At 45.3% G+C, this 13,451-nt stretch overlaps 1 protein-coding gene across 5 annotated transcripts in view; it reads right to left on the bottom strand.

The window, feature by feature from the left end:
* MTMR4 (myotubularin related protein 4) overlaps positions 1-13,451 on the bottom strand; it is a 61,497-nt gene that overhangs the window by 35,754 nt on the left and 12,292 nt on the right. Inside the window, exon 1 of one of the 5 annotated variants that reach the window (XM_034421004.3) lies at positions 480-902. The exons of the other annotated variants lie outside the window; for them this stretch is intronic. Within the exon in view, the coding sequence (XP_034276895.1) occupies positions 480-596 (117 nt within the window). The 5' untranslated portion in view covers positions 597-902. Of the gene's footprint in view, positions 1-479; positions 903-13,451 lie in introns of those variants that run through there. 5 annotated transcript variants of the gene reach the window in all.

Raw genomic sequence — 13,451 nt, 5'->3', positions numbered from 1 at the left:
ATCACAGGTTCTGTAGGTGAATGTGAACCTGTTCTCAGCAGGCCAACATCAATATACTGGAATACACCGATGCCCTAGATTATGAAAACCAAACTTCTCCTTGTACATTTTGCTCAGACAGTTTTCTTCAGTGAGATCACTGGAATAAATTTGGTATCCCCAACTGGAACCTCTAAGGTCCAGGTGAAGACGAGGCACGTATTCTGGGAATTATTCAAAAACAGAATTAGGATATGAACGAGAAGCACGTAAAATTAAGATAAGGAAGAAGAATGGGGAAGAAGAGCCACTCCCCAAGCAGTAGGGAGAGCTGTAAAAAGGGCCAGATGTCTCCAGGCAGACAGTACATTTTCTTCCTGGCTCCGCCGCTCCACCCCCACCCCAAAATATCAAATGCAGAGAGAAATGCAGACGGAGAAGCAGCCTTGCATGCAGTCAGTGGAGAGAAGAAAAGGGTGGGAAACAGGGAACCTACTTACAAAGCAGTTCAGCATGGAACAGGAGACACGGCCCGGCAGAGTCATGGTCGTTTCCAAAGCAGCTTGCTGTACCTGGGGCATGCGAGTGGCATTGCTTCCCCCTGCCCCCTTTGGCATAAATGGCTCAGGCAGATGGACTGTGAGAAAAGCAACCTCCTAAGCACGGCTAGAGCATCTCTGTCGCCAGAGACAGGAGCAGGTGCGCTGGCTGCTTCAGCAGCTGCCGACAATGGAGGGGAGGGAAAGGCAGGAGAAGGAGGAGGAAGAGAGACTCCACCTCCCTCTGATGAAACCAAGATGAAGCTCTGCCATGCTAGGGGTTCCCTGACAGCAAACACAGAAAATGGAGTCATCACTTCAGCCTACGGAGGAGAATTCATGGCTCTGCAATTCTCATTGTCCTCTATCGTGGGGCTACAGCACAAGGCTGTTTGGTATGCAGCTTAGCAGCCAGGCAGCATGTGCAGGAATGTCTGGAAACAATAGCAGCCGCCGCCTAGCTCAGTATATTACAGTAAGAGAAAGAAGCAGTAAGGATTCAGCTTGGCGCTTGTATTCCCACAGTAAGGACGGGAATCCTGCTGGCAGAGCTCTGCCAAAGGGACACAGGATCTGCCAGCTCTGCTGCATAGCTAGCTAGGCCTGCAATCTCCTCTGGCTACGTGCCAAAGAATATACAGCTGACATCTCAGAAACGTCCCCAGTTCACAGAAAACCTGACATAATCAGGCAACAACTGTGTACACAAATTGTATATTTTCATTTTCATTTTCAACATATTCTTTGACCTACAGCTAAAGCTTTTCTGGGACATACATTAAATAGACAAAATTAATTTTAAAATATCATAATACCTAAGTTTTACTCTAAATTGGCTTCACCTATACCTGTGGTAGGTATAGGTGAAGGGATTTCTTTGGGTTTGTTACAAACTCAGAGGCAAACCTACAGAATCACAAAGGGACTACAAAGGTGATCTAAATCAATCCCCTCATAATACAAAAAATCCATCCTGGTACCACACTTGAGAGATGGTCTGTCTGAAAATTCTAATTAAACAAAAAATACAGGAAGAAGTCTGCCACTTTTGAAGACCCAAGAGAAACTGCCAATTTCTACAAACATTCATAGCCATCACATTATTCCTTTTCAAGATAAGCAACATTGTGTAGAGCATAGAAAAGGAGGAAGAAATAACAAGCCAAATAATTTATAAATTTACAATTTTTCTATGCCCCCATCTTTGAGAACTCCAAATAGTTTACAATGTTAAAATAACAATAAAACAAAAATACAGTTTACTTTTCAACAAAATATCAGGCAGTAAAAAAAAACAAAGATACGCACACAAATGCACACACATTGACATACATAATATATATGTACATGTATATATGTCCCTGTAAATTTACCATCAGTCCCCAAAAGCCTTCTGGAAAAGTAAAGTTTTCAAAAGTTAATTTTTAAATTTACATGAATCTCATTAGCTACAGTTCTTTATACCTTTCATATCTTTCCTTTGTATGGTCATTCACTTTTGTATTCAATCCTTATTCTTTTAGTACTCATTCATTCCTAACCATATCTTTTCTTCCTTATCACATACACTTAAATTTCTCATTGTATACAACTTACTTTTTGTTTTTCTTAACATTCAATATGGGCTACCATATAACAAAGTAGAAGGAAGAATATCCTTACACACAACCATTTTCATTTATTTAGGCATTTATTCCTTGCAAGAGAACACTATTTACTCACTACTTTTCAAACATAGTTTGCATGTCTTAAAATTCTTTATCCATTTTTTCCATCTTATAAACATTTTACCAAATTCTTTCATTTGCTTTAGATTTTCATCATTTATATATAATTTGCAATTACCTATCTTCTGTAGGTAATTTGTTCTTTAATCAATTAATTTTTAGATCCATCTCCCTTGTGCTACTTAACCATTTAACTGTCACTGTAAATCATTCAGGTGTTCCGACAGCAACTGTTTCAACTACATATAAAAATATTCATATTTTCTCAACCATAACACTACTAAGATCACTATGAACATTTCTTACTCTTTTATCCATAAATATACTAAACAATTAGGAGAACCATTTGGCTTAAAAATAAACCTGAAAAAGAACTAGATTATGTTTAATAAATTCATCAACAAAAGAAAAAAATTATATCTGGAGAAGAACTAGCCGTAGTAGACCATTACAAATCTCAATGGAAGGTGATACAATAAAGGAAATTGAAAGGTGTGTTAAATGGTAGGCATTCAACAAGCTAAGCATAATTTTCAAGAACCTCCTCCTATGCCTGAAGAGAAAAGTTTCCGATCAGTGTGTGCTACCTACTCTAACATATGCTGGTGAAACATGGACTCTAACTTCACAATTGATACAAAAGCTACGAGTGGTGCAAAGAGCCATGGAAAGATACATGCTCAGCATTACAAGACAAGATAGAAAGACCTTTACATGGATTAGAGAACAATAAAAAGCATCCATGAAAGAGACCTAAACGAGATGGATCAACAACATCAGCAAGTATTGCAGGTTCAATTGGCAAAAGAAAGCTCAGGAACATATTTATTTATTTATTTATTTATTTATTGAATTTCTATACCGCCCTACTCCCGAAGGACTCAGGGCAGTGCACAGCCATGAAATAAAACACATAGATATACAAAATTTAAAATCGAATAAAATGAATTAAATAAATTTGGCTGAATTAATACCCAATTTAAAATACCCATATTTTAAAATCCATTAAAAATTTAGAATTTACACTTAAAAGGGAGAAGATTTAGGCGAGGCCAGCTTGATGAAACAAAAGCGTCTTCAACTCGCGGCAGAAGGTGCGCAGATCCGGAATCCTCCGTATCTCTGGGGGGAGCTCATTCCAGATCGTCGGTGCCCCCACAGAGAAGGCTCTCCCCCTAGGGGCCGACAGCCGACATTGTTTGGCCGACGGCACCTGGAGGAGCCCCTCTCTGTGGGAGCGTACTGGTCGGTGGGAGGCTGTTGATGGTAGTAGGCGGTCCCGTAAGTAACCAGGTCCCAAGCCATGGAGCGCTTTAAAGGTGGTAACCAGAACCTTGAAGTGCACCCGGAAGACCACCGGGAGCCAGTGCAGCTCGCGCAGGAGAGGTGTTACATGGGAGCTCCATGTTGCTCCCATAACCACCCGCGCGGCCGCACTCTGCGCCAGTTGGAGCCTCCGGGTGCACCTCAAGGGGAGCCCCATGTAGAGAGCATTACAATAGTCCAGACGAGAGGTGACGAGGGCATGAGTGACTGTGCGTAACGAGTCCCGATCTAGAAAGGGACGCAACTGGCGAATCAGGCGAACCTGATGAAAAATCCTCCCGGTCACGGCCGTCAAGTGCTCTTCTAAAGACAGCCGTGAGTCCAGGAGGACGCCCAAGTTACGAGCCCTTTCCGTGGGGGCCAATGATTCGCCCTCAATAGCCAGCGATGGCGCCAGCTGACTATATCGGGACGTCGGAAACCACAGCCACTCGGTCTTGGATGGGTTGAGCCTGAGCCCGTTTCTCCCCATCCAGATCCGCACGGCCTCCAGGCACTGGGACATCACTTCAAGGGCATCGTTGGGGTGGTCCGGGGTGGAGATGTACAGCTGGGTGTCATCAGCGTACAGATGGTACTTCACCCCGAAACCACGGATGATCTCGCCCAGCGGCTTTACATAAATGTTGAACAGAAGGGGCGAGAGAACCGATCCCTGCGGCACCCCACATATAAGGGGCCTCGGGGTCGATCTCTGCCCCCCTGTCAACACAGACTGCGACCGGTCAGAGAGAAAGGAGGAGAACCACCGTAAAACGGTGCCTCCCACCCCAACCCTTCCAGCCGGTGCAGCATGATACCATGGTCGATGGTATCAAAAGCCGCTGAGAGGTCTAACAGGACCAGGACAGAGGAACAACCCCTGTCCCGAGCCCTCCAGAGATCATCAACCAACGCGACCAATGCCGTTTCCGTGCTGTACCCAGGTCTGAAGCCCGACTGGAACGGATCTAGATACGACGCTTCATCCAGGTACTGGGGTAGCTGTCGCGCAACCACACTCTCAACAACCTTCGCAACGAAGCAAAGGTTGGAGACTGGACGATAATTAGCCAATACTGCCGGGTCCAGGGAAGGCTTCTTGAGGAGAGGCCTCACCACCGCCTCTTTCAAGGCGGCGGGAAAGACACCCTCACCCAACGAAGCATTTATAATCCCCTGGAGCCAGCCTCGCGTCATCTCCCGGGAAGCCAGCACTAACCAGGAGGGACACGGGTCCAACAAACATGTGGTCGCGTTCAATCTACCCAGAATCCTGTCCACGTCATCTGGGGTCACAGGATCAAACTCATCCCAGATAACAGTCTCAAGACCTGTCTCCGTCACCCTCGCTGGATCTATCCCGTCAGAGTCCAGACCTGCCCGAATCTGAGTGATTTTGTCATACAGATATTGAACAAAATCCTCGGCTCTTCCCTCCAAGGGGTCCTCCCGCGCTTCCTGGTGGAGCAGGGAGCGGGTCACCCTAAACAGGGTGGCCGGGCGATTATCTGATGACGCAATAAGAGCAGTAAAATGAGTGCATTTTGCTGCTTTTATCGCCACTAGGTAACTCCTAATATAAGATCTTACCAGTGTTCGGTCAGATTCAGAAAGACTAGCCCTCCAACAGCTCTCTAGGCGTCTTTTCCGGCGCTTCATCTCCCTCAGCTCCTCGGTGAACCAAGGAGCCAGGCGAGATCGGCGCCGGGTCAGAGGCCGCAAAGGCACGACTCGATCCAGGGCTCCAGCAGCCGCCCTATCCCAGGCGGCCACTAGGTCCCCAGATGAGGCGTGAGCCAGAACCTCCGGGATTGGCCCAAGCTCCATCTGGAACCTATCAGGTTCCATCAGGCGCCTGGGGCGGTACCATCTTACCGGTTCCGCCTCCCTGCGGTGGGGTGCTGCGGTTCGAAGGTCAAGGCGAAGGAGCGAGTGATCTGACCATGACAAGGGCTCGATGACTATATCCCCTATCTCGAGATCACTCAACCACTGTCCAGAGACAAAAACCAAGTCCAGTGTGTTTCCCCCAGTGTGCGTAGGGCCATGAATTAGTTGGGTCAGGTCCATGGCCGTCATGGAAGCCATGAACTCCCGAGCCACCTCAGACGCCTCACCCACGGATGGCAGGTTGAAATCCCCCATGACCATAAGTCTGGGGGTATCAACCGCCACCGCGGCAATAACGTTGAGTAGCTCGGGCAGGGCTGCCGCCACGTGGCAGGGAGCCAGGTACGTGATCAGCAAACCCATCTGAACCCCATGGCCCCACTTCACAAGGAGGGACTCACAACCAGCTGTCTGAGGTACAGTGGTCTCCCTCGGCCTAAGGCCTTCTCTAATAATAACCGCTACTCCCCCACCCCTCCCCTGTGACCTTGGCTGATGGAATGCGTGGAAACCTGGTGGGCACATTTCTACCAGAGGGACCCCTCCCTCTGGGCCCAACCAGGTCTCCGTAATACCCGCCAGGTCCGCTCCCCCCTCGTAAACAAGATCACAGATGAGGGGGGCTTTATTTACTACAGACCTGGTGTTGCACAACATCAGACGAAGGCCCGGGCCCTGAAGGTCTGTACTACCTGGAGAACGGGTGGAGCCTTGGGGGCCGGAGCACTCTACCACTTGAAGACAGCGGGTGCGTGCTCCCTTAACATGATATGGCCCCCTGCTCCCGCCATATCTACCCCTCCCACACACAGTACCGATGGTGAAAGCATAGTCTGGACCAGCTCGACCCCCTCCGGATCCCCCACCACCCCCGCCAAACGTCCTGGCCAAGCCCGACTCTCCCCCTAGTGGGTTATCCCCCAAACCCACAATCCTAATTCCAATCCCACCCCCTCCCCCCTCCCAGAACCCCTTAAAAGTTTAAACAAGGACAATTTTAAAAAACCCCGCAGCCCCCTCTTTGCGGCATGCCACCTCTCGGGACTCCAGAGCCCGTCATCGAGGTAGGCCCTCGATAGAATGGAGGGCCAAGCCTGCGAGAGGGGGGAGTCTCGCAGACCAAGAAGCTCCGCTGCTGAGTACATTAATCATAATGGGTAACACGACCATATCCTGAGGGTGTATATAAAGGACCGAGGAGAAGATAAAAGAATGGGGGATCTCAGAGACATATTTGCAGGACCAAGTCCCCTGTCCCCTCACAACAGAGGACATAGTCCAAAGCCAGGACGACCACAGTTCCAAGGGGGAAATAGATCTAACCACCCTCTCACGGTGGTTAGGTCAGCTGGACAACCCCCTCTTGTGGTGGGGTGGCAGCAATGAACCGATGCATATAGACAACGTCCGGGGGTCAGGTCCAAAAATCGCCCTCTCACAGCGTCCAGGGGTCAGGTCCAAAAATCGCCCTCTCACGGCGTTTGTCCGGTGGTAAAGACCGATGGTAAAGTCCCCTCGCTGGTAAAGTCCCCTCGCTGGTAAAGTCCCCTCGCTGGTAAAGTGCATATGTGTGGAAAGCTGGTAAAGTGCATATATGTAGAAAGCGTCCCGGTTCAGCCTCCAGGGGCTCTGACACCTGGCCACCCTCTCACGGGTGGTTGGAAACATGCGGGAGAAGCCTTCATCCTGCAGTGGATAGACTATGGCTAAAACAATGATGATGATTGATGTAGTTGATGATGATGAACTAAACAATCAAGAGGATACCATACATCTTTGTCTTATGCCTTACTCAATGATGAACCATGTTCCACTTATACACCTGCATGCTTGTTTTTCATGATACACTGATCTTTTTGCATTCAGCAAAAGTCTGACTCAAAGGTGCACATAAACACAAAGGATTTGTTATCAAGAACTGATGAGTGATCTTTCATATTTCAAAATATCTGTTGGAAAAAAATAATTTGACACTTCCACCAAAATGGAACATGCAGCAATTGCAATACACATAGTCCTCGACTTATGACCACAATTGAGCCCAATGTTTTTTTTCCTAAGCAAGATACCGTGTTTCCCCGAAAATAAGACCCTGTTTTATATTTTTTTGAAACCCGAAACAAGTGCTTGGCCTTATTTTCAGGGATGTCTTATTACTTTGGGGTGCGTGGAACAAGATGGGGCTCCTCTTGCCATCTTACCTCATTTCCAGCTCTGTCTCCCTAACCCTAACCAGAGGAAATGGTGGGGACCAGCTGCGCATGCATTTAAATATTTTCGGGGAGGACTTATTTTCTGTGTGTGTATTTTAGCGCATGTGCTCAAAAGCCTGATTGGGTTTATTATCAGGGGATGTCTTATTTTAGGGGAAACAAGGTAGTTGTTAAGTGAGTTTATACGACCTTCCTTGCCACAATTGTTAAGTGAATCACTGTAGTTGTTAGTAACATGACTGTTAAGTGAAACTGGCTTCCCCACTGACTTTGTCAGAAGATCACAACAGGTGATCATCTGACCTTGGGACACTTCAACCATCATAAATATGAGCCAGCTGCCAAGTGTCCAAATTTTGATCATGTGACCACAGAGATGCTGCAACAATCATAAATGTGAAAAACAGTCATCAGTTATGTTTTTAGTGCCACTGTAACATTGAATAAGTACTAAACAAATTGTAAATTGAGGAGTAACCTTCCAACACAATTTAGTAAAGTTGCAGTTTTCATCTGATGTAAGGTGGAACAAAAGAGGACAACCAACAAGATGGATGGACTCAGTTATGATGACAATGAGTGCACACTGGGAGACTTGAAAGAACACGTTAGGCTAGATCAGTGGTTCCCAACCTTTTTTTGGACATGCCCCACCTAAGCATCTCTAAAATCCTGATGCCATCCCATGACATATAATTCTTACTATTGAAAAAGTGAACTCTACTCACGCGGAAGAAGCCTAAAAGGCCATTGTGGTTTAAACAAGGTTCAAATTGCCCCCTTGTGGGGCATGGGCCCCACGTTGGGAACCATTGGGATAGATCATCTTGAAGAAAATCTATCCATGTGGTTGCTAGGAGTCTATCATGGTGTTCCTATAGATCAGCGATGGCGAACTTTTTCAGCACCGAGTGCCCAAACTGGAGCCTCAGAAACTCCAAGACCAGCTGGCTGTTGGGTATGTGCACGCCGGCCACCTGGTCTTCTGGTTTCCGGCACATGCATGCGCGCCAGCCAGCTGGTCTTCACATGCACTGGAGCCCCAGAAACCCAAAGACCAAGTAACCGGCGTATGCATGAGCACGGCCAGCTGGTCTTCAGGTTTCCAAGGCTCTGGCACGCGGGAAAATCAGTTGGCTGGCACACGTGTGTGCCAGAAACCAGAAGAGCAGCTGGCGACGGCAGACATGCCCACAGAGAAGGTTCTGCGTGCCCCGTCTGGCATGCTTGCCACAGATTTGCCATCACGGCAATAGATCATAATAGTGGTGGGATTCAAAATTTTTTACTACCAGTTCTGTGAGTGTGGCTTGGTGTGCATGGCAGGGGAAGCATACTGTAAAATCTCCATTCCCACCCCACTTCAGGGGAAGGTTACTGCAAAATCCCCATTTCCTCCTGATCAGCTAGGACTCGGGAGGCAGAGAATAGATGGGGGCGGGGCCACTCAGAGGTGGTATTTACCGGTTCTCCGAACCACTCAAAATTTCCACTACCGGTTTTCCAGAACTGGTCAGAACCTGAATACCACCTCTGGATCATGGTTCATTTTTAATGATTTGGTTACACAGATGTAAAATGAATTTTATACAGTAATTTGCCATTCAAATCTCTTATTATTCCTCCAAAGTTTTCTCAAACTCAAGATTATCTGTCCTGTTTGTGGAATGGGACGCCTCACAGCAACCAGCTCACCACTGCCAACTCACCTCTACCAACTTGCCACCGCCAAGTTGTTGCAAGACAACTCCACATGGCCAACTCACCATGGGAATAACTCGCTGTGGGTGGCCAGAGGGAGAGCTGAGCAGGCAGGTGAGCAAACGAGCAGTGGGCAGAGCGCAGAGCGCATTAGGGCAGGCACTGGGGAGCCAGGGGCTTCCCATTTTCACACACACCGCCTCCCCAACATCTGCCCTGATATGCTATGCGCTCTGCCGCTTGCTCAGCTCTCCTTCTAGCCACCCGCGAAGTGCTCGAGGTGTGAAGGGAATGAGTAAAGATGTGGCGAGTTTGGGGAGGATGTGCAGGAGTGCACAAGAGGCATGGCATGGAGATACATGAAAAGCATAGTGCAAACGCAGAGGGCCTGAGAAATGATGCACAGGTGGGGGAGACTTACCCCAGGGACTTGCAACCTTTAACCACTGACTTTCTGGGGAAGCCAATGAGGAAGACTGCAAATGGTGGTCATGTCATTGTGGGATACTGCAACTGATCATAAGTGTGAAACAGTTACCAAACCCAGATCATAATCATGTGACTGCAGCAATGCTGGGATTGCTGGAGCCTCAAGGACCATTCATAACCACCATTCATTCAGCGCTGTCATAGTTTCAAATAGGTCAAGGACTACCTATAAATCATAAGTCTGAGAGCTTAGCAGGAAGAATAGCACAAATGTTAAGGATCTCAATATTCCCAACAGACAATTAAGGTATTTTTTTTTCTTCTGAAATCCAATGATGATTCAGACAAAGAAAAATGACCTCAAAAGAGATACAAAATGCTTCCAATGCCCCACTTATGTAAGGCTTAAAAGAAAATGACAGGAACAGAAGTGCATATGCACAGTGGGCAGAGTACAGTTTCTATCAAAAATCTTCAACTTGAGAAAGTTATTGATGTAGGCTTTGTGTGAAACACAAAGATCATGTCAAAGAGTTTAAGTTAATGCGCATGTTCATAGAATCACAGTTGGAAGGAACTTTGGCAGTCATCTGGTTCAATTTTTTGCTCAAAACAGAATCAGCAATCCAGGATGGTGTAGTACTAACAGCCCTTTCTCTCTGGCTCAAATATTTACCCCTTCTCTTGCGCATTTGATACCATAGTTCTTTTAATAGCTAGACTCCTCAGAGACAGTTTCCAAGTGCAGCATTATCACCCTTTTTTGTTTAAGCTGCCACCACCCATTTCAGTTATGGGGTCCCACCACCCGTAGATAAAAAGGAAATTCTCTTTATTTTCTACTGTCATATTTGTAAGTAATATGGACTAATTTTTTAACTATGTCTTGCTGGTGCACAATACCTAAGGACTGACAACGATGAGTATAATCTAAAATACAAAAGTATGATTTTACTAAACCTTCACCCTACAAAACAAAACTACCTATCTGGTCACTGGAGACTGGACAACCATCTGAGTGAAATGCTACAGGGTTTCCTGCTTTAGAGGATGGACTAGACTAGAGACCTCCAAGGTCCTTTCAACTCTGTTATTCTGGTCACTAATCCTTCTCTACAGTGATAATTCTTTGACACTCGGGATCTATTTTAAGGTTTAAAAACCTTTCCCTCAATATGAGTTCAATATGCTACATTTTTTCTCTCATTAATCATCAACTATTCTTCCCTCCAACTAACTTCACCCATATTCGCAATCTATCTCGTTTCAGCATCCCTCTTCTTAATCCTTCCTGGATAGAAAAAAGAAATGTAAGAAACCTAATTCTTCAGTGGAGTCAGCCACTATAGCAGGTACAATGCCTTTGACAGAGGCTATAACCTTGGAATTCAGTTCCATTGCCAATTAGCTCATCATTAAGAATGTCCCTATTTCACCATAATTTCTATGGTTCTGGACTTGTATTTGAAAACAACAAAGAACAACTTTGTTCTATCCATAACACGCTTTCAGGCAACACAATCATCATAGCTTGTTTTAATTTGTTCTTTTTCTTAACATTGACTATTATAAGACTTGGTTTTTGTACCACTCATTATGCAGGCTGCTCTTTTCTGAACATGCTTCTACAAGTTGTCCTCAACTTATGACCACAATTGAGCCCAAAATTTCTGTTGTTAAGCGAGACAGTTGTTATGGGAATTTTGCCCCATTTTACGACCTCTCTTGCCACAGTTTTAAGTGAATCACTGTAGTTGTTAAGTTAGTAACATTGTAGTTAAGTGAATCTGCCTTCCCCACTGACTTTGCTGGTCAGAAGGTTGCAAAAGGTGATCACATGACCCCAAAACACTGTAACCATCCTAAATATGAGTCAATTGCCAAGTGTCTGAATTTTGATCACATGACCAAAGGGATGCTGCAGTGGTCATAAGTCTGAAAAGCAGTCATAAATCACTTTTTCAGTGCCATTGTAACGTTGAACAGTCACTAAATGAACTGTTGTAAATCAAGGATAATCTGTATTTGCAAATATTCTTAAAATGCAGCACCTAAAGTTCAATTTAACATTCCACATATAATTTAACATAGAATAATGGATTATTACTTCCTGTAAGCTAAACACTACTTTTCTGCTAATACAATCTGAAAATTATATAAATTTTCAAAAGAGCCGTATTATGTATGGCTTGAATTCACTGAGGACACAGAATCTTTTTCTGTTCTGCTTCTGAGGTAGATGCTTCCCATCCTATATCTTACACTTTCGATTTTTGTATCTAAATAAACATTTTCACATTTATTTCTTTTGTAGTTTATCATTTAATTTCAACCATCAACTTTTTGTAAAATCTTGATGCATCACTAAAAGTGCATGCAACTACAAGATTTCTAGATTAGAGATCAGTTTCCATAGAATGCATTTATTTATTTATTTATTTAAATTTACATTCTGCCCATCTAGCCTTCTAGCGATTCTAGGCAACTTACAAAATAAAAACAATATAAAACATTAAAATGTTAAAATGTTAAATATTAACATTAAAATTAACAAAGATGGCTAAGGAAAGAAGTAATATACAATGGGGTGGATGTAGAATCTTTTCTAATTCACTAACCACCTCCAGTATAGAATACCACCTCCAGTATAGAATACCTCCATCAGGACTCCAGACCAATCGGCAGAGCCAAGTTTTAAGGCCCCTCCGGAAGGCCACGATTGTGGGTGGGTGGGTGGGGGAATCTCAGCTCAAGGGGCACAATGTTTCAGAGGGTGGGAGCCATGGCGGAAAAGGCTCTCTTCCTGGACGCTGCTAGCAAGAATTCCTTGACCAACAGAGTCCGCAGCATGCCACTTCTGCCAGCAAAGGTGGGGCAGGGCAATCCCACTGGGGTGAAACAGTTCCTCACATAAATTGTGTGAGCATGCTTGGAATAAAACTAGACCTTGGTGCACTTATGTCATACTGGGCAATTGCTACAGACCTTCCCATTAGCAGGAAATGCTGCATGAGGGGCAGGTAACCAAGCCTACAAATTCTTTAAGTTACTAAAAAACATTACATGAAAATGCCATAATGGGAAGTCAGTATCTGTGGGCCCACACAGTGAAGATTATGGCATAGGAAAATTACAATCTGTAATGAAAAAGGAATATAAGGTAGAGTATTAACTAATGAATGAACTGCAAAAAAAGTTTGAATGAAGTAGTTTCATTCTGTAGAATAAAATTCATAAATATGTTCAGGGAAGTAAAGGGTAGGTTTTAATTATGAATGAAAACATTAGAATATCAAAAAGTATGAATTGGGATTATCTAGGTCCGTGATGGCAAACCTGTGGCACGCGTAACCATATCAGTGGGCATGACAGCTCAGCTCTGGTGCGCATATGCGCTCCGGCCAGCTGATTTTTGGGCCTTCTGGGCCAACCAGAAGTAGGGAAATAGGCTGTTTCCTGCCTCCAGAGGGCCTGAGGGGATGGGGAAAGCCTTTCTCACCTGGCTCCAGATCCTCTCTATGCATCTGGGAAAGGAGAAAACAGCCTTTCCCACTCCCTCAGAGGCCCTCCGAAGGCTTGAAATGGCCCATTTCCCAACTCCCAGTGGGACAGGAAGTGAGATTTTTTGCTGTCCCCAGCCTCCAGAGATTCCTAGAGAGGCCATC

This window comes from Pantherophis guttatus, chromosome 1 (genome assembly GCF_059756535.1).
Source record: "Pantherophis guttatus breed Tessera chromosome 1, ASM5975653v1, whole genome shotgun sequence".
NCBI lineage: Eukaryota > Metazoa > Chordata > Lepidosauria > Squamata > Colubridae > Pantherophis > Pantherophis guttatus.
The sequence above is the reverse complement of the archived record's forward strand: the minus strand, read 5'-3'. Positions and strand labels throughout refer to the sequence as shown.